Source organism: Loxodonta africana, chromosome 6 (assembly GCF_030014295.1).
Source record: "Loxodonta africana isolate mLoxAfr1 chromosome 6, mLoxAfr1.hap2, whole genome shotgun sequence".
Lineage (NCBI taxonomy): Eukaryota > Metazoa > Chordata > Mammalia > Proboscidea > Elephantidae > Loxodonta > Loxodonta africana.
The window spans coordinates 4,455,918-4,477,322 of NC_087347.1; the positions used below are offsets into that span (position 1 = coordinate 4,455,918).

Sequence of the window (21,405 nt, forward strand, 5' to 3'; positions counted from 1 at the left end):
CCACTTTCCCCAGGTGGCCCTGCGGATGCCTTCTCTCCCAGTTCCTCTCCAACTGGCATGTCTCCTGTGCTGGCTCTGCCACCTCCTCCTCCAGCCTGCCCCTCCCCGTGCTCTCCCCCAGGTCACGGCACCTGTGTGCTGCAGAGACCACTGCCTAGGACTCCTACCTTGCCTGTTTTCACCTTCAGTTCACCTGACTCTCACTGTCTACCCACCACCTCCTGCCTGGTCTCAGACCTAACGCAGCCATGACCAAATCCCAACAGGGCCACCCAGTCCGCCAACCAGCTCCACCCAAAGCCACCCCATTTCATTGAAGGGCCCCACCTGCGTGCCCAGCACCCCCCCTAAACTGACCTTATCTTTGGTTCTCCTTTCTAATGACTGACGTCCAGTCACCATCCTATATGTCATCTCGGCCATCAAAATAGCCCCGGACCCCGTGTTCTCCCAGTGACGCTCTGGTCCAAGCCATCGCCCTCCCCCGGACCCTGAGTTCTCTCAGTGACGCTCTGGTCCAAGCCATCAGTCTCTCCCCCGGACCCCGTGTTCTCCCAATGATGCTCTGGTCCAAACCATCGGTCTCTCCCCCGGACCCCGTGATCTCCCAGTGACGCTCTGGTCCAAGCCATCGCCCTCCCCCGGACCCCATGTTCTCCCAGTGACGCTCTGGTCCAAGCCATCAGTCTCTCCCCCGGACCCTGAGTTCTCCCAGTGACGCTCTGGTCCAAGCCATCGGTCTCTCCCCCGGACCCCGTGTTCTCCCATTGACGCTCTGGCCCAAGCCATCGGTCTCTCCCCCGGACCCCGTCTTCTCCCAGTGACGCTCTGGTCCAAGCCATCGGTCTCTCCCCCGGACCCCGTGATCTCCCAGTGACGCTCTGGTCCAAGCCATCGCCCTCCCCCGGACCCCATGTTCTCCCAGTGACGCTCTGGTCCAAGCCATCAGTCTCTCCCCCGGACCCTGAGTTCTCCCAGTGACGCTCTGGCCCAAGCCATCGGTCTCTCCCCCGGACCCCGTCTTCTCCCAGTGACGCTCTGGTCCAAGCCATCGGTCTCTCCCCCGGACCCCGTGTTCTCCCAGTGACGCTCTGGTCCAAGCCATCGGTCTCTCCCCCGGAACCCTGTGTTCTTCCGGTGATACTCTGGTCCAAGCCATCGGTCTCTCCCCTGGACCCCATGTTCTCCCAGTGACGCTCTGGCCCAAGCCATTGGTCTCTCCCCTGGACCCCGTGTTCTCCCAGTGACACTCTGGCCCAAGCCACCGGTCTCTCCCCTGGACCCCGTGTTCTCCCAGTGACACTCTGGCCCAAGCCATCGGTCTCTCCCCTGGACCCTGTGTTCTCCCAGTGATGTTGTGGTCCCAGCCATCAGTCTCTCCCCTGGACCCCATGCAACCTCCTGCCTGCTCCACCTCCACTCCTGCTCCATATAACCTACTCTCCACACAGCAGCCAATGTGGTGCTTTTAAACAGACGTCAAGTCATGTCTCTACTCTGCCAAAAACCCTCCAAGGGCTCTGTTCTCACTTACTTTAGACCCAAAGCCCACGTGGCCCAGCATCACCTGGATCGTGCCTACAAGGCCCATATACCACGACATCGCCTGGGTCCTGTCTACAACGCCCAGGTCCCAGCACCACCCGGGTCCTGCCTACAAGACCCACGTCCCAACACTGCCCAGGTCCTGCCTACAAGACCCACGTCCCAGCGCCGCCCGGGTCCTGCCTGCAAGCCCACGTACCATGACATCACCTGGGTCCTGCCTTCAAGGCCCAAGTGGCCGGACATCGCCTGGGTCCTGCCTACAAGTCCCATGTACCACAGCATTGCCTGGGTCCTGCCTACAAGGCCCACATGCCAGCACTGCCCGGGTCCTGCCTACAAGGCCCACATCCCAGCATCTCCTGGATCCTGCCTACAATGCCCACGTGGCCCAACGTCACGTGGGTCCTGCCTACAATGCCCACGTGGCCCAACGTCACCTGGGTCCTGCCTACAAGGCCCATGTCCCAGCACCGCCTGGGTCCTGCCTACTAGTGCAGCTTTCCTCCTGTCACCTCCCCCTGTCCCAGCCTCACCTGTCCCAGCCTCACCTGTCCCGGCTCAGGGCCTCTGCCTGCTCCTGTGATCTGCATGTCCTCCCACACCCCTTCAGCTATCTGTCCAGATGGCCCCTCCTCGGAGACCTGAAAGCCTCCCCTCCTCCACTCTCTCTGCTACGTTTTCCTTGCAGAGACTCATCACTGGGAACACCATACACCCTGCCTTTCCTTCACTGCCCGTCTCCCCCTCTGGATTACACTCTCCAGTGACACCGCACCACACTGACCAGCCGTGAGGCCAGCCCAAGCAGCTGCAGTGGGGGTCAGGGCAATTTCAGGGCAGCCCTAGCCTGACAGGAGGGCCCTGCTGTGTCCACAGGGCCCACTGCACAGCCCTGAGCTCAGGGCCTCATCCTTGCCGCATTGCCCCGGTGAGCTCAACCTGTTCAACGGTCACACAGAAGCAAAGGATCAGACACCTAAAGGTTTCACCTGTCAAACACGCACTCCCAGCCTGTGCCGTGGCCGACCCGGTCTTAGCGAGCTGTCTCACGGCACGCTCCTTAGCTTTACCACAGGAAGAGCTGCAGTCCTTCTCAGGGGAAAGACTATGCTCACCAGCTCTAGAGCTCCTTCTTCCTGACACGACATTGTACGATAAAAACAGATTAAAATCAATTTCTGAGGCTGCACACTTACCAAACGAGTGACATTTCAAATGCACTCGCCAGCTCAGATGATCTGTCCTGTGATGTGCTATTACTGAAGCTGCAGCGCAAGTGGCCATGTTCTCATGCAGGGTGTTTCTGTGGCTCCATAGGGATTCTCCAGTAGCTTCGAAACCCTAAACGTGCCTAACAGACGTGGTGCCCTCACACGCTGTGCAAAGTGCAAGGCTATGCCCTAGAGAGCACAGAGGTCCTGTGTCCTGGGCACCTTCTAGGAGCTGGCATTGGCCAAATGCCTACCATTTAAGCAAGGCAGAACGTCACGAGGTACACCAGTCACCAGTGTTTGCTGAGTGAGGCCCCTCGGGGAGGGCAGTGCCCCCAAAAGCAGTTAGGGAAGAGAAGAAGCCCAGCTCAGTGCTGACAGCTCCATGAAGCTTAATGCCATAAAGCTTGCAAAACCCTCGTCATAAAATCTCTCAGACACTTCGCAGAAAGCACCCTGCAGCAGCTTCTCACCAGTAATCACGGCTGTAAACATCCTGAGTTTCCAGAAAAGCAGATGGTACCAATGCCTGCCTAGAGAACCCAAAGGCATCATGGAAACACCTACTGCACTGAGATTCAGCCACGAGGCTAGACTTGAGATACAGCTACAAAAATCAGTAAGGCATCTACATACCAACAGTAAGCATCACAAAAGGAGGGGGAAAGGATACCTCCCCCCTAAAAATGCTAAAAACTCAACGAACTCTCAAGAATCACTTTGATGAACACAGACACACATACACACACACACTCAAGTGTACAGAGCTTCTCAGGGAGAGGAGAGATCTTTCCTAACTTGAAATTCCAGGTGTCCATCTTCCCCACACAATGAAAGCACGAGCTTAACACAAGTCCCGTTGAATGCTGGTAAGTTATTCTGGTTGTTTGTATTGCGGGGGAAGGGATTCTTTGACTCATGACTCATTCTTTGACTTATTCTTATCTGCAAGAATAAAATAGCTTAAAACTTTTTGAAAACAACAATGATAAAAAAGTCATGGTAAAACAGAAGGCAGCAGACTGAAGAAAAAATAAATAAATAAAGACTCCAGAAAACAAAAGCCTTATAAGGTGTCACAGCTCAGGGGGAGGGGTACAATCAGTCAGTAAGGGACCCTCAAAACACGGTGCGTTTTTCTGAAAAAATAAAACTGGAGCCTGGCCTTACACCATAAATTAAAATAAGAGATATCTAAAAAGCTTTAACATTAAAAAATGCATGATAAAAAACAAACCCTCATCTATCAAATTTCTGGACAAATTAAAAAAAAAAAAAAAAAGACTGGCCGCATCAAGCACATAAAATTCAAATACTCAGGCAAGTCAAAAATCCAGCCAAACATAATTAATTAATTGAAATACATTGAGAAAAATACAGGGAACAAACATTTATTTTTAAAAACTGGCACATGTCCTGGGCGTACAAGGAGCTCTGGCAAATCAAGATGAGCCCTGAGGTCCCCGACAGACACAAGAAGGAAGTGAGCAAACGGCAGGACAGACAAGTTGGAGAAGCAAATAAAAACATCAGACGTGGACGTACGTCCAACCTCACTAGTAATTAAAAAGACAGAGAATACTTTCTGGTTCTCATCCTTCAAAACCGGCAGAGCTTTAAACATGCAGGCGAAGGTGGGGTTACAGGGCACAGCAGGTGGTACACCGCAGCTGAGGAAGACCTCAAAATACCCACGCCCCTTTTGGCAGTAATTTCACGTGCAGGAGCTGATCCCACAGACAGCATCCAAACCTTCACAAAAAGCTTCCAGCACAAAGATGTTCACTAAAGCATTACTCCGCATGTGAAAAAGTGAAGCTTACCATCTAAGTTTAATTTCTAAATGAAAAGTTCCAACTTTTACATTCTCGCTACATTTCTTTAACTTATATACAATTTGGGAAAAGGATGATTTTTCAGAAACTGCTGCTGCTCATTCAAATTAACTTTAACCTTCAACAAAAAACGTAAGCCCCCAACCCTACTGGCCTCCAGCTTCCCCGCATCTGCATGAGTCTTTTCCTATTTATTGGCCGTTTTTTTTTTTTTTATGGAAACCCTATGGGGCAGTTCTACTCTGTCCCATAGGGTCACGTGAGTGGGGATCAACTCGACAGCAGCGGGTACGTGCTCTTTATATCCACCCTACGTCAGGATTGAGTTTAGCCTCCTAATGCTGGAAGACAAGAGCCAATGACACATGAATGACTCGTAGAAACTTCTGGAAAATCAAATTCGATCCCACTTTCCAAGAGACTCTTATCTCCAACCCAGATCTCCATCAAAGAGGTGCTGCTCTGCCCCACGTGCCCAGAGTGTGCACACGTGTGTGTGCGCGTGCATGTGTGCATGGGCACGTGTCAGAGCCACACGTCTTCACCACCCTCACACCGTCTGCCCATTCCATCCCACGGAGGATCTGTGTGCACATGTGTGAGTCTGCACGTGTGTGTGCCAAGTGTGTGTCGAGCCACACGTTTTCATCACCCTCACAGCATCTGTCCATTCCATCCCATGGCAGACCTGTGTGCACTCCTGAGTGTGTGCATGTGTGTTTGCACAGGTGTGTGTCAGAGCCACACTTCACCCCTATTGTCATATCAGCTGTTCATTCCACCCTACGGCAGACCTGTCCGCACACGTGTGTAAGTGTGCACGTGTGTGCATCAGAGCCACATCTTCGTCACCGTCACATCATCTGTCCCCCCATGGCAGACCTGCGGGCACACGTGAGTGCGCGCGAGTATGCGCGCGAGTGCGCGCGAGTGTGCGCGTGAGTGTGCGCATGTGCGTGTGTCAGAGCCACATGTTTTCACCACCCTCACATCGTCTGTCCGTTCAGCCCACGACAGACCTGTGGACACACACGTGTGAATGTGCACGTGTGCATAAGGGCATGTGTCAGAGCCACACATCTTCATCACCGTCACGTGGCCTGTCCCGCCTGTTTTCCCATCACCAGAGCCCTTTCCCACCGGACACTGCAGTCAATGACAAAGACACCAGTATCAGCGTCCTCAGCTAAACACACAGTACTTTCTGCGGTACCTTCCACTGAGCTTCTGGGTTGCCGTTTTGACACTTTCGTTGTCAGCGACCTGGCTGCTCGAGCGGACATCTCGGTCTGAAAGGACAGAGAAGGGAAGACAGTTAGCTGACGTGTGTGCAGCAACACCATTCGCAGAGGGCTCATTCAAGCTCTGCAAGAGAAGAGCAGGCGTGGAACACAACCACAGCACCCACACGCTCAGCGGGCTGAGCGCACTCAACGCAACCACAAAGACCTGTGAGTGTGCACGAGCCGGGGGCCAAGACCTCCACCTGATGCTCCCGACGTTCCGTACAATCTGCTGACCACACCCGAGAAGCACCCTCTCACCAGATGTGCCGACGAGGACTCGGCCTCTACTGCTACAGATTTCATCACTAAGGTGCGTTTGTGAGCACCTGTGAAAGTGAAAACTACACACTGTGACTAACATAAGCAAATCAGAGAACTCAGCTGGTCCTATCCCACCGCCCTCCGAGGACACAGGCCCAAGAGCGCCACCTCTCGAGTGACCACGTGGTCTCCTAGCTGGCTGCCCCAGCCCCCACGCCACCCCTCGCCACCTCCCCTGCAGCTGCCTCGGGTGAAGTCTAACCTCTACAGGACGGCCTTCGGGGAGCTGGCTGGCCTGGCCTCAGCCGTACCCCAGCCACGGGACACGCCTTGCGGAGCCCCACACAGGCCGTGACCTGGGCCCAGCAGAGTGTGGAGGAGTCCCTCCACCTGGCCCTCCCTCCCTTTCCTTATCTGCCCAGGGACTCAGCCCTGGCTCAGACTCCCCCTCGGCGTCACCACCACCCTCCACCCAAGTGACCACGCTAGCTTTTGTGCACCAAACATCATGCTTGTTAAATAAAGGCTCCAGCCATCCAGGAGTCCACCACAGGAGGCCAGAGATTACACAATCCACCTTCTTACCGGGTGGTAAACAGTTTAAATCATTACTTTCACAACAAAACAAACGTGCATCTACTGTGCGTAGACCTTGCCCGCTCTCCTCGTCTGCCTCGCAGGACCCGGACAGCACAGCGTGCACCACGCATCACAGCTATCTGTCTGGGTCTCTCAGAACTGAGTTTGAAAGCTTACCTCTATTTCAGCCTTCGAGTCTTTAAAAGATCCATCTGACGACTTTTTAGATGCCTCTCCGGGGCCTGTAGACTGTGAGAAGAAAAAACCTTCAACATGTAGAATATTCAGATTTGTAACATCCTAAAATACTGTAAAATCTAAAAATATATCACGACATTTGGTATAACGCTGACCAACAGCAAGACACTACCTCCCAAAAGAACATCAGATCGTGGTGGAATAATCTGCAACGGGAGGCGGCAATGGTTGTACAACACGAAAAATGTCATCGATGTCACTGAATCATAAGTGTAGAAATGGCTGAACGAGTAATGTTTTGATATGTGTATTTTCACAATTAAAAAAAAAAAAAAGAACACCACATCACCACTACAGATGTGACTTGCTGCTGTGTTACTGCTCCTTGGATTCCCAAAGAACCCAAGCAAGTGGCAGGGAGATGCCCTCTCCACAAAGGGACAAGGACGTCGAGACAGGTGGCTCTCAGGGAGCCATATGAAGGCACGGTCTCCTGGACGTGCTGAATCCCAGTCAGGCCAACTAAGGGGACACACCCGGGGGAGACACAGGGAGTGTGGAAATGAAGGACCGCGTGGACAACAGAAACACCAACACTCGTGGAAAAATGGTTCCTGCGCGTGACTTCCGATAGGAAAGCAACTTTAAAATGGAGTGGCCCTTTTTAAGCAAAGACTTCAGACTGAAAGCCAGGAGCGCCCTCTGAGGACAGGAGTTACGTGAGAATTGTACCACGTCCATTGCCTTCCATCAATTCTCTGAGACACGTCTCAATACAAGGAGTAAAACAGACATACAATCGCTGTGAGATTTTCCTCCGTGGAGACTGGAAAGCAAAGAGTGCCTTTTCAATATTTCAGCAGTTAGATGTCCTGTCACCTAATTAGGAAGGGCTCAGGTTGCATCAGCAGTAACTACAGGTCGCTCCGTCGGGCACTACACCCAGCTCCTCCCTTCACACTCACTGCACTCGGCTTTTCCCACTTGAAGGAAAGGGGCCCAACGACCGACCAAAATCCGCTGCTGTTGAGTCAATTCCGGCTCATAGAGACCCTACAGGACAGAGCAGAACTGCCCCATAGGGTTTCCAAGAGCGGCTGGTAGATTCAAACTGCTGACCTTTTGGTTAGCGGCTGAACTCTTAACCACTGCATTACCAAGGCTCTGAGTCTCTGCTGGGACCTCTGAAGAGGCAAAAGATGGGGGACACATGCTTTACATGACACATGTCACAGGGCATTAGACTCTCGGAAGTTCATGGGAGAAAAAGAGATTTTAAATAGTAAAGCCCCCAGGTTCCAGTGGAACACAAAATCAATTGCTAACAAAACCCCAACAAAGCCTTTCTGGACAGGCACCCTTTTCACGCTGTGATACAGAGATCCTGAACAGGCTGACAGTGACTTTCACAGAAAAGACATGCCCATAGACCTTATCCCAGGGTCAGTGCAGAGACACGCCCTCCTCTATACAAGCAGCAGGCTGTCCAGTGGGCCAGGAGACAGAGCAGTCCTTATGGCCTTGCCCTCATGCCCCGCCAGGTCACCCTGGCAGGTCTGTAGGTCTTAAGCCTTTCCAGACCTCAGTTCCCCCTTTCCAGCAGCTACAGACCACTGGACAGTTACGTGATGTCCCTACAAAAAGGGACACCTGGAACACCATCTGGGAGAGATCCTGCCCCGTACCACGTATAACAGTCAGGGCCAGATCCTGCCCCGTACCACGAATAACAGTCAGGGCCAGATCCTGCCCCGTACCACATCTAACAGTAGGGGCAGATTCCACCCTGTACCGCGTGTAACAGTCAGGGTTAGATCCTGCCCCGCACCACATCTAACAGTAGGGGCAGATTCCACCCTGTACCGCGTGTAACAGTCAGGGCCAGATCCTGCCCCGTACCACATCTAACAGTAGGGGCAGATTCCACCCTGTACTACATATAATTAGTCTAACGGTAACCTGCACGTGTCAAAACAATTGCTTAAAACGAAAAGGATTTTCTTGCCAGTCTAAAATTTACTTGCAAATTTAATTAAACAGGAATTCCGGTAAACTGAGGTCTTATTGTGCTTATCTGCTAATGCCTAAGAGACCTAGATGTACCCTAATCCTAATAAAATCAGTGATTTCCAGGCTCCAGAGGAGACACACCTGCAAGGGAGACATCTCCCTGCCAAGCCCTGCTTGCAGTGCTGAGGCCCCGGCTGCCCCAGAGCCTTCAGAAAAGCGCCCAAACGTAGCACACACGGGGGGAAATAAACGCCTGGCAAGAAACTGGTATCTAGTTGGTTTTCTACTGGGAATTCAAGATTGTCATCATTTCGAACGGGCGTGAAAGAAAACGAGTTTCCTGATCACAATACCAAAAAAAAAACAACCCGCCAGCTGCCCTTGAGTCAACTCGGACGCGTGGCGACCCATGTGTGTCAGAGAACTGTGCTCCACAGGGTTTTCGAGGCTGTGACCTTTTGGAAGCAGATCGCCAGGTCCGTCTTCTGAGGCAACTCTGGGTGGACTCAAACCACCAACCTTTCGGTTAGTAGTCAAGCGCTTCACTGTCTGCACCACCCATTACACTGAAGACAAAAATCCCATTACTGAAGCAACGCAAACACTTCCCAAGTTAAGGGCAGATGTTCTCCAGAGAAGACTTTACCTTTTTCTCCAGCTTCTCATGCTCTCTGCTCTTCTCTCTGTCGGGGTCCCTGGAGTGCTCCCCGTTCTTCGCTCTCCGTTTGTCCCTGTCTCGCTCTCTGCCCTTGTCTCGCTCTCGCTCCTTGTCTCGCTCTTTCAACCTCTCCTTCTCCCGTCCTCCCTCGCTCTTCCGCTCCCTCTCCTTCTCACGGTCCGCCTCCCTGTCCCGGTCTTTGTTGCCCCGGTCCTTGTCTCTCTCCCTCTCTTGCTTGGCCCTGCTCTTCTTCTCTCGTTCTTCTCGGTACTTGTCTCTCTCGAGATCCTTGTGCCTGTCGCTGTCATTCTCCTTGGTTTTCTCCTTTTCCTTCTCTCTGGGTTTGCTTTCTTCTTTCAACTCTTCTTTCGGTTTTTGATCTTTGCTTGGACTTCTCTCTTTTATTTCAGAGTTTCTTCTATCCTAAAGGAAAAGAAAAATCAAATAGCAACATCACTGATAAATCTTTTCACCTGAACTACAGGAAAACAAGTCATTCCATCCTCAAGGATGAGAAGGTTAAGGCTCACCTCTTTGTTCTTAGGGACCCTGGGTTCCTCTTCTTTAGCATTCTTACTGCCCAGGTCTTGGGACTTTGACGGCCTTCCTTTCCTGTCGCCCTTCTCTCCAGCCAGAACTCTCTTCACCGCATCATCACTGGAGAGCTTTTGTCAGGGTATAAATTAGAAACAAAATGCAGGGTGAGAGGGAGGCCAGCAGATGGAACAAACAGGAATGCTGACATCCAAAGAGACCTCAGCACACTCGCCTTGGTCTACCACTGATGTTCAAAGGGCAAAATATTAAAAGAAAATTGTATTATCGGACAAAGAACTGCATCTCCCAGTAATTGTCACCTTCCAGAACCCCAAGGGTCACTAATAGTAGACTCCACCCCCGCTAACTGAACCACGATTCCATTGCACCCGAACTTTGAAGGGCAGTAACACTGATGCACACAACTCTCAAAGTACTGCACACTCCAACGGAATCCCAGACCTGAGCACCCAAGGGGCTGCGAGTAATCTGAGTCCAGCCCGTCGAATGCAGCACCTCATCCTCCAGGGCCCTGGAGGTCACCAGGCCTCTGAGGGCCTCCCGTCAGGGACCTCACTGTTGTCAGGCACTTGCTCATTCCACAAGAATACACTGAGTGTCCACCACACACAAGGCACCACACACTGGGCAAGGACACTGTGTCCGAGGAGACAGGCAAACGCAACAATCAAGCATCAGTGTACACTGGGGACAGGATCGCACCTAGGCCAGCTGGGGGAGAGACCATGAAAGGAGCGAAGGGAGAGCAAGGGAGGGAGCGAGGGGGCACCGAGCCGGTCGCACACAGCGAGGGGGAGGGGCCAGTCCAGAAGACTTGCGGTGTATGGCGACTTTAGGTGTACAGGTGAGGAGAGAGAAAAGAACTGGGACGGAAGGGAGTGACAGCAAGTCAGAGGCCTGAGGAGCCCCCAGGAGCCAGCTGTGCCCGAGGAACAGGAACCCAGCAAGCGGTCAGCAGGAAAGATACCAGTCAGATCTCCTTTATAGGAAGATGAGCAGCTTACGGCTGTGAGAGAAACAAAAGGCTGCAGGGAACATAAGGCTGTGGGGGAACACGGGGCTGCGGGGGAACACGGGGCTGTGGGGGAACGTAAGGCTGCAGAAGAGACATAAGGCTGCTGCGAACACAAGTCTGTGGAGGACAGGGAGGCTGGGCACAGAGGCCAGCAGACTGCAAAACCAGCTTCCATGTCTCTAGGTCAAGAGCTGCGACTGGACACGGCAGTGCTCTTTGGAGGTCTCCAAGGAGATGGCCTGACACCACTCCCACCCCTATACCCCACCGTCCTGCAGGCGGAAGCCCACCTCTTCCCATTTGGTAATATCCCAGGTTGGCCCTGGTCAACCTACCTCTCAGGTAGACCAAGTGCTGGGTTAACAGTACTCTTGATAATAGTCTGGCTCTGTTCCCCAGTGGGGCAACTTGGCTCCCACAGAGGGCAGGTCTGGGAGTGACCTCCTCCAGCAATCAGACAAGCAAGGCCCGGCTGCACCTCTCCAGGCAGGCCTGCCCAGCAACGGCGACTGCAAGCCTGGGCGAGGAGCTTGGGATACAGCAAGCCCGGTGCCATCCAGCTGAAACAGTGTTTCTCTGAGGTCAAGATCACTCTTCAAACAACAATCAGGTGACAGAGGACGGAGGCAGGAGAGGGAGGGAGCAACAGAGGGAAGCAGACCACAGAGGATGGGAGGGCAGGAGAGAACAGGGACATCCCACAAGCTCCTGCGGCCACCTGGCCCTGACTGGAAAAAGTCATTTGTCCTCGAGGAGGCCTGTGTGGGGGAAGGAAACAGAGGATGGGAGCCTGGGCATGCAGCCTACAGCCACTTGCCTGGAGCAACGTTCCTGGGAAGCTCCCTGTTTCATATTTATAGCCTATCTGCACTATGTGTGACGGACCCTCATTTGTATCACTCTACATTGCTTTACATCACTTCTGCAGTTCCAACACCCAGATCCAAAGTACAGCGCACCTACCCCGGGACCAGATTCAAAGCACAGCACACCTACCCCAGGACCAGATTCAAAGCACAGCACACCTACCCCGGGACCAGATTCAAAGCACAGCACACCTACCCCGGGACCAGGTTCAAAGCACAGCACACCTACCCCCGGGACCAGGTTCAAAGCACAGCACACCCACCCCCGGGACCAGATTCAAAGCACAGCACATCTACCCCCGGACCAGATTCAAAGTACAGCACACCTACCCCGGGACCAGATTCAAAGCACAGCACACCTACCCCGGGACCAGGTTCAAAGCACAGCACACCTACCCCCGGGACCAGGTTCAAAGCACAGCACACCCACCCCCGGGACCAGATTCAAAGCACAGCACATGTACCCCCGGACCAGATTCAAAGCACAGCACACCTACTCCCGGGACCAGGTTCAAAGCACAGCACACCTACCCCTGGGACCAGATTCAAAGTACAGCACACCCACCCCGGTACCAGATTCAAAGCACAGCACACCTACCCCGGGACCAGATTCAAAGCACAGCACGCCTACCCCGGGACCACATTCAAAGCACAGCACACCTACCCCGGGACCAGATTCAAAGCACAGCACACCTACCCCGGGACCAGATTCAAAGCACAGCACACCTACCCTCAGGGACCAGATTCAAAGCACAGCACGCCTACCCCCAGGACCAGATTCAAACTACAGCACACTTAACCCCCAGGACCAGATTCAAAGCACAGCACACCTACACCTGGGACCAGATTCAAAGCACAGCACACCTACCCTGGGACCACATTCAAAGCACAGCACACCTACCCCGGGACCAGATTCAAAGCACAGCACACCTACCCCAGGACCAGATTCAAAGCACAGCACACCTACCCTCAGGGACCAGATTCAAAGCACAGCACGCCTACCCCCAGGACCAGATTCAAACTACAGCACACTTAACCCCCAGGACCAGATTCAAAGCACAGCACACCTACACCTGGGACCAGATTCAAAGCACAGCACACCTACCCCCAGGACCAGATTCAAAGCCAAGCACAACTACCCCCAGGACCAAATTCAAAGTGCAGTGTCCAACAGACATGACCAAACACTGTCTCCTTAAATGCTCCCCACCGCATTTCAGTTACTCGGCCCCCCTTCCTGCTCCCCAGCACTGGAGGTTCAGGGCCCCAGTACCTTGCTGGGCACTCAGCCCTCCTCCCTGCTCCCCAGCACTGGGGGTTCAGCACCCCTGTACCTTGCTGGGCACTCAGCCCTCCTCCCTGCTCCCCAGCACTGGGGGTTCAGCGCCCCTGTACCTTGCTGGGCACTCAGCCCTCCTCCCTGTTCCCCAGCACTGGGGGTTCAGGGCCCCAGTACCTTGCTGGGCACTCAGCCCTCCTCCCTGCTCCCAGCACTGGGGGTTCAGGGCCCCAGTACCTTGCTGGGCACTCAGCCCTCCTCCCTGCTCCCCAGCACTGGGGGTTCAGGGCTCTGGTACCTTGCTGGGCACTCAGCCGTCCTTCCTGCTCCCCAGCACTGGGGGTTCGGGGCCCCAGTACCTTGCTGGGCACTCAGCCCTCCTCCCTGCTCCCCAGCACTGGGGGTTCAGCAGCCCCGTACCTTGTTGGGCACTCAGCCCTCCTCCCTGCTCCCCAGCACTGGGGGTTCAGCGCCCCAGTACCTTGCTGAGACAGCATCTCCCTATCGTCTGCAGCAGCTCGTTCGTCCGCTCAGGCTCGTGACCCGCCACGATGCGCGCGGGCTTTGCAGACAGCGGCTCTCCTGACACCATCACCACCACGTCTATGGCCTTCTGAAGGAAGCTGATTTTCGCATCTTTATCCTGAAGTATTTCCATTTAAACGTCAAGATTAAAATACCTCAAAAAGCATTGGCATTATCTTCAACACATGCAACAGGTATAACATAGTTGCTGTTTACATAAAATGTTATTTTAAATGTGTGCCAAACTCACAAATACTGACTCAATTAACAGACAAAAATAATTCATGAAAGCTTTTAACTTAGTTGATTTGGCAGCATGAACCTCTGATATACTAATTTCACGTCTCAGAGAATAAAATTACCATGGCATGTAACGTTGTGCTCCAAGCACCTACTGCAGCAGCACGCAAATGCTACCTGCTACCATACAGGTGAGGACCACAGGTGAGGACCATACACAGCCTGGAAAAGTAGCCCCGTCCATTCAGGCGAGGACCATACACGGCCTGCAAAGGCGGCCCCGTCCATTCAGGCGAGGACCATACACAGCCTGCAAAGGCGGCCCCGTCCATTCAGGCGAGGACCATACACAGCCTGGAAAAGTAGCCCCGTCCATTCAGGCGAGGACCATACACGGCCTGCAAAGGCGGCCCCGTCCATTCAGGCGAGGACCATACACAGCCTGGAAAAGTAGCCCCGTCCATTCAGGCGAGGACCATACACAGCCTGCAAAGGCAGCCCCGTCCATTCAGGCGAGGGTGGGGAAAGAGGCCCTGCTCGAACTCACCTTGACATTGTCAGACTTCATCTCAGCGTCTGTGTAGAGGCCCTTCATGAAACCAGTCATTCGAATCACCTTCAAAAGACAAGGAGAGTCCATCGTACACACCCCACGGACGCCTCTTCACCTGCCTCGTCCACTGAACCCTGTGGTCAGGGGCTTTCCGAATCTACCTGCACTGGAACTCAATCACTTACCCAACAAGTACCTGAGCAGGTACTAGGTGAGGGCAGCATGCCAGGGAGGACCCAACCTGGTCCTCACCATGGGACACACAGACAGACACGTGCTCTGATGGGGAACGTGCAGCGTGCTACGGAGGCACCCAGGGGCAGGACCTAATCTGTCACGGTGCCCATATCTAAACTGAGACCAGAAGGCTTACAGGAGCCAGGTAGTTGCAGGTGGGCGGGGGGGGGGGAGGTATTCTGGAAGCATGTACCAGACAACCGAAAGTGTCCCTGCAAGGCCCAGGGCCAAGACAGACCAAAAGAAGTCCCAGTCAGTGAGAGCCTGAGCCGGAGACACACAGGGCCTGACCTGAACAGCCTTCAATGGAAGAGGGATATGAACTTCGTCTAAAGACCACAAGGAGCTCTGGAAGGTTCTAAAGCAGGGAAGGGCCCAACCAGCAAGGCATTTCACAAGGGCCATTCAGGGGCAGTGCAGAGAAGGGATTCTGGAAAGAAAAGGGACTTCTCAGTCTGTGTTTTCACCATCAGCACCCGTGTCCCTCATATCTCAGGACGGGGCGCCCCACTCCATATGGCTTCTGTTCTCTTCCCTGCACCCCCTCAGTGAGCCTGTACCTCCCGGTCATCCTGAGGCCAGCTTTCAGGCTGGTACCCACACAGGCCCTGGCTTCTCTCAGACCATTTCTTCAAAACATGGCTGTTACCGTAACATCCACTAATGGGCAGCAACAAGCATTTTCTTTTAAAAAATGAAACTATAGAAAATATGAGACTACATCAAATACAGTGAGGATAAGTACGCACACACGTGTATCCTGAATCACATACAAAGTGTGTTTATTACTGTTGTTAGCTGCTATCAAGTTGACTCCAACTCCGAGACCCTAGGTATGATAAAACAAAACGCTGTCCAGTCCTGTGCCACCTTCACGGTGCATCTGAATCCATCGTTTTGGCTATCAGGTCAATCCATCTCACTGGGGGTTTCCCTCATTTCTGCTGCTTGTTTTATTACTGTGACACGTTAAAAATAAATAAAGTGACCGTCGCACTCTAAAGCTGGGCTCCATCTCCAGGATCAAGGCCACAAATAATTCGCGTCAAGTTTCCTATCAAGCTAGAATTTTTCATTCCACACCAAATTACTTCAGAGTTGTGCTACCATTTTTGAGAAGACAGGTGGAATGCTGAGAGTACCCTGCATTTATGCTCTGGGAACTTTTTCATTTTGCCTCTGCTGAGGTGTTCCCAGTTTGCTGGCACTAAAACTGTGAGCTGTGATTGTAAGCTATGACATAAGTGTATCACAAGATCGTGCTTAGCGACCAGAAGAACTAGATGGTGCCCGGCTACAACCAATGACTACCCTGACAGGGAACACAACAGAGAACCCCTAATGGAGCAGGAGAGCAATGGGATGCAGACCTCAAATTCTTGCAAAAAGACCAGACTTAATGGTCTGACTGAGACTGGAAGGACCCCCAGAGGTCATGGTCCCCAGACTGTCTGTTAGCCCAAGACCGGAACCATTCCCAAAGCCAACTCATCAGACAGGGAATGGACTGGACTATAAGATAGAAAATGATAATGGTAAGGAGTGAGTTTCTTGGCTCGAGTAGACACATGAGTCTACATGGGCAGCTCCTGTCTGGAGGGGAGATGAGAAGGCAGAGGGGGACAGAAGCTGGCTGAATGGACACAGGGAATACAGAGTGGAGAGGAAGAGTGTGCTGACTCATTAGGGGGAGAGCAACCAGGAATACACAGCAAGTTTTTGTATGAGAGGCTGACTTGATTTGTCAATTTTCACTTAAAGCACAATTTAAAAAATCGTGTTTAGCTTTACGGAAGAGGCGGAGTTCAGCTGTAGCTAAAATACTAACATAGCGATTTGAATACAATATTCAGAGACAGTAAAGAATTTTCATAGGAAGCTCCTCACCTATCACCTGAAAACGCTTTTCCAATGTCAGTAATTCTAACATCATTATCAAGGAGGTAGCAATTAGCATATATATTTTTACCCAGGTAGAGAAATCGTTTTAGATACTTAAAAAAAAAAAAAAAAAAAAAACCGTTGCCATCGGGTCAGTTCTGACTCATGGTGACAGAGTAGAACTGTGCTCCATAGGATTTTCTTGGCTGTAATCTCAATGGAAGCAGATCGCCAGGCCTTTCTTCCATGGTATTGCTAGGTGGGTTCAAACTGCTAACCTTTAGGTTAGCAGTGGAGTGCAAACACTCGTCCCCACCTCGTTGTTGTGGTTGTTAGGTGCCGTCAAGACAGTTCCAACTCATAGCAACCTATGTACCACAGAACAAAACACTGCCTGGTCCTGTGCCATGATCACAATTGTTATGCTTGAGCCCACTGTTGCAGCCGCTGTGTCAAGCCATCTCATCGAGGGTCTTCCTCTTTTTCGCTGACCCTCTACTCTACCGAGCACATAGAAGACAAAGCAGACCAGTCAGTCCTGATTCAGAACACCTTGCTTCTTCCACACAACGTGTCCACCTCGCCAACCAGTCAATTCTTCTCAGAATTCTTCTGCTCTCGTTTCCCATTAGGATGCTCCAGTCACACCAGAGAGGTTCAGGAACCCGCAGTGTACTGAGCACGTGGCAGCCCTGACAGGCCCTCTGCCGCCCTTCTTCGGGGCTACATTTTTGTTGGGGAGACAGACCAACACGGAGGATGAAAGGGTAGACCAGAGGCACCCGCAGTATTGTCCGTGCTGCCGGCTCACACCTGGCTCACCCCTACTTGCTGCCCCTCGGCTGAGGGCGACACAGGGCAACCAGGACACAGCATGCTCCCACCCAACTCTCAACGCAAAGTGCAGGACAGGCTGGGAGAGAAGAACCAGCTGAGCAGAGGAGGAGACCAATGCAGGCAGCACTTGGGGTTGGTTAGGATCTGAGAGAGGTTTTAGGCACTGTAGGGTTTTTAAATGAGGCACTCCTGGGAGGCACACGTGATCAGCAAAGGCGAGATGGCAATGCAAAGTCTGGGGAAGAGTAAGGTGACCAAGCAGTGGGAGTGAGGGAGAAGAAAAGCGAGAGGACCAACAGGCCCGGGGATGAGGGCTAAAAGCCCCCAAGTACAACCTGACTCCTGATTCCCAAGGAGCACACCCTCGTCCAATGTCTGCCCACAAGTCCACCCTGGAAACAGGCGCTGCCAGCCCCCACATACACCCTCCCCCAAGGGTTACTAGGAGCCTTGACCAATTCCATTCAACGAGCCAATGTTTGCTGCACAGCCTCTGTGTACTGTACCTTACTCATGGCAGCTCACCCAGGATATGCCAACAGAGAAGTTCCAGTCTCCGTGGTTCAGGAACTGACAATCAAGAGGGGAAAACCACCCCCCACCTGTCAGTTTGTTGTACTGCAGTGGCTTGTGCATTGCTATGATGCTGGAAGCTATGCCACCAGTGTTTTAAATACTAGCAGGGTCACCCACGGTGGACAGGTTTCAGCAGAACCTCCAGACTAAGACTAGGAAGAAAGGCCTGGCCACCTACGTCCGAAATTAGACAAAGAAAATCCTGTAGATCACAACAAAATATTGTCTGATACAATGCTGGAAGATGAGCCCCCTGAGCTGGAAGGCACTTAAAATACTCAACAGTGGACTTGGACATACATACCATCGGTCACGAAGATGGCACAGGACCAGGCAACATTCTATTGTGTTGTACACGAGGTTGCCACGAGTCGGAGCCAACTTCACGGCAACTAACCATGATGACAACCACAGCACGAAAAGGTACACAGCCAGCCAGTATCTACTTAAAGCAGACTTATCACCAAGCAGTAAATTCCTCCACTAGTTTTTCCTTTCAGGCCTCCCTACGACCACCTCCAATAAATTCACCAGCAGGTATTTACTAAGCTTGCAAAATGTGGTGACTGCTTTGCCTTGCACTGTCGACAGGCACCTAGAAAAAGAACTCCATTTTCTCAAGGTTTACTGAGCACTTTCCACGTGCAAGGCCTTGCAGGACCGCAGGAGGAAGGCAGCAGGCCCCTCCCGAGCAGGGGAGGGGAATCACCGAGACAAGCGTGGAGGACCAGCCCTAACTAGACACCGGTAGGCAGGAAAGCAGAGTGCTCCCCAAGGGGCCGGGAGGATGGGTAAGAGGAGAGCAGGGGCGAGGGCAGCAACTCTCGCAGAAGGCTAACAACAGCTTAGGCCCAGTGGCCGCCCCCCGCTGCAGGCCAGGCCAAAGGCCGGTCTCCGCGGGCAGGAGCCCCGCAGAGCAACGCCAGGCGCCCGCTGCCACCCAGCCCCGGGCCGAGCCCCGACTCGCACCTCCAGCCCGCAACCTCGGCCCTGACTCCAACCCCAACCACTCGCCCTGACCTCGACCCCCAGCCCAGGCGCCGATCCCCGGCCGCAAACTGCACTCCGGTCCGCACCCGAGGCCCGACCCGACCCCTGGCCGCGCCCCGGCATCGACTCCGACCCGCACCCCCACCCCAGCCCCCCGGCTCCCAGTCCGCACCCGATCCCGGCCAGCACGCTGACCCCGGCCTGCACCCCGACCCCGGCCTGCACCCCGACCCCGGCCTGCACCCCGACCCCGGCCAGCACGCTGACCCCGGCCCGCACCCCCCACCCCGGTCCGCACCCCGACCCCGACCCGCACCCCCCACCCCAGCCCCCCGACCCCGGATCCGCACCCCGACCCCGGTCCGCACCCCGGCCCTGCCCCGCACCCCGCACCCCGACCCCTACCCGGATCCGCACCCCGACCCCGACCCCGACCCGGCGCCCACCTCCGTGATGATGTCGTGCAGGTAGCGGAACGGGGGCTTGCTCAGCAGCTTCTCCGTCAGCGGCGGCCTCCGGATCACCTTGCCCAGCGCGTCCTGCGTCCGCCTCACCACCGCCGCGTTCATGGCGGCGCCCGCGCGAGGCCCGCCCGGCCCGAGCCCCGCTCCCGGCCCCCGGCCCCGGCCCGCCGCCCCGGCCGCGCTCCCGGCCCAGGCCCCGCTCCCGGCCCCGCTCCCGGCCCCGCTCCCGGCCCCGCTCCCGGCCCGCCTCGCCGCGCCGCCCGGCTTCCGTCCCACAGTGCACGGCGGCCGCCACTGCGCGTGCGCGTCGCGCCCTCCGTCGCTAGGGCAGCGCGGCCTTAGCAACCGACGCGCCGCCGCCCCGCCCGCTGGACCCGCGTGGGGAAGCCGCCGGGGGGGCCTGTCCGGAAACAGCGTGTTCTCCGGGATCCGTGTTGTCTGTCTCACAAAAGGCACGGGCGCTCGTAGGCAGGTTCATGGGAGGGGCTGGACTGAAGTATCCCAAAAGACACGGAAGAAAAATGCCCTCGTCCATCTGTCATTTACTGTGGCTTTTCGGACAGGTAACTTGCTTTCTCTGAGACGCCATTTGTTTCCGTAAAACAGGGACGATAATGTGACTGTCTGCCTTACCTACCCCCCAGGATCGAAATCAAACCAGTTACCATCAAGCTGACTCCAACCCATGGGGACCCCGTGTGTGTGTCAGAGTAGAACTGTGCTCTCTAGGGCTTTCAATGGCTGACTCTTCAGAAGGAGATCGCCGGGCCTTTCTTCAGAGACACCACTGGGGGAACTCCAACCTCCAACCTTCCAGTTAGCAGCTGAGCGCTTAACGTTTGCACCACCCAGGGACTCCACCCAGGATGGTGCAAAGGGAATGACCTAGGCAGGGAGACCCCATGGAGGCCCTGCTGTGCACCGAGGGCACAGGCCTGACTGCCCACTTTGGCACTCATGGCTATCAGAGACCCGCAGCTGAGGCGTATCCAGGCATCAAGGTGTCTGAGAGACACTAGCAGCATCCAGGACAAAAGAGCAGAGCACCAGACCCCTCGGAGAGACTGACGGGGGTTGACCAGGGAGTGGACCATCCTCTGGGAGCACAGATTCGCTCCAGGCCCTGCTGTCCACTGCGTCGTCCTACGTGAGTCCACTCCTCCACACAAGAGGGCACAGGCAAGGCTGAGAAGAGGCAGCCAAGGACCCCAGATGCAAGAAAGACACCCGGAACCAGTACTCAGTGGGGGCCAGAGGGAGGGGCTGGCTGGGAGGGCTGCCTAGCCTAAATTACCTCCCAAGCTCCTCAAAGAACCATGAAAGCACTGAGGAAAAAGGCTGAGAATATAAAAACAAGTTATTCATAAAAAAGAGAATCAGCTGGATGACTGTAGAAAAACACAGACAGAAAGTGTTTGACAAATAAAAGCCTGGCAGGGGAGGCTTTGGAAATCAACAGTTTCTGACTGAATGCATGAAACAACCATGGCCATGACTCAGACAGGGAGAGAGAGCCCCACAAAGCCTTGTCTCCAGGCCTTGCCTCCCCAAGCCCACCCGACAGGGAGGCAAACATTCCCAGAGACAAAGGCCTGAGGAGACTGGCTTAGCCCAACCCTGAGCTCCTCATCTGCCCAGGGCCCAGGATATGGGTCAGCTTCAGGGAACGCTGGGCAGCAGGGACCAGGCACGGGGAAAGAGTGGCCACCTCGCCAGCCCTGGACCCGCAAGAGCAGCAGAGAGTTACTGCTAGGGTTGCCAGAGAAAATACGGGACAACTGGTTAAACTGGAAACCCA

The 21,405-nt window shown here is 54.2% G+C and overlaps 1 protein-coding gene across 4 annotated transcripts in view; it reads right to left on the reverse strand.

Moving 5' to 3' along the window:
* The window catches only part of TRAF3IP1 (TRAF3 interacting protein 1), a 75,256-nt gene extending 55,544 nt beyond the window's left edge, over positions 1 to 19,712 (reverse strand). For 3 of the 4 annotated variants that reach the window (XM_064286446.1, XM_064286443.1, XM_064286445.1), the window contains exons 1-7: positions 19,590 to 19,712; positions 14,617 to 14,685; positions 13,786 to 13,947; positions 10,117 to 10,251; positions 9,575 to 10,009; positions 6,898 to 6,969; positions 5,808 to 5,883 (exon numbers count right to left, since the gene is read on the reverse strand). In XM_064286446.1, coding sequence (XP_064142516.1) covers positions 5,808 to 5,883; positions 6,898 to 6,969; positions 9,575 to 10,009; positions 10,117 to 10,251; positions 13,786 to 13,947; positions 14,617 to 14,685; positions 19,590 to 19,712 — 1,072 coding nt within the window. The remainder of the gene's footprint in view (positions 1 to 5,807; positions 5,884 to 6,897; positions 6,970 to 9,574; positions 10,010 to 10,116; positions 10,252 to 13,785; positions 13,948 to 14,616; positions 14,686 to 19,589) is intronic. The other variant, XM_064286444.1, reaches the window with a different exon arrangement.
* Positions 19,713 to 21,405: the final 1,693 nt, after the last annotated feature.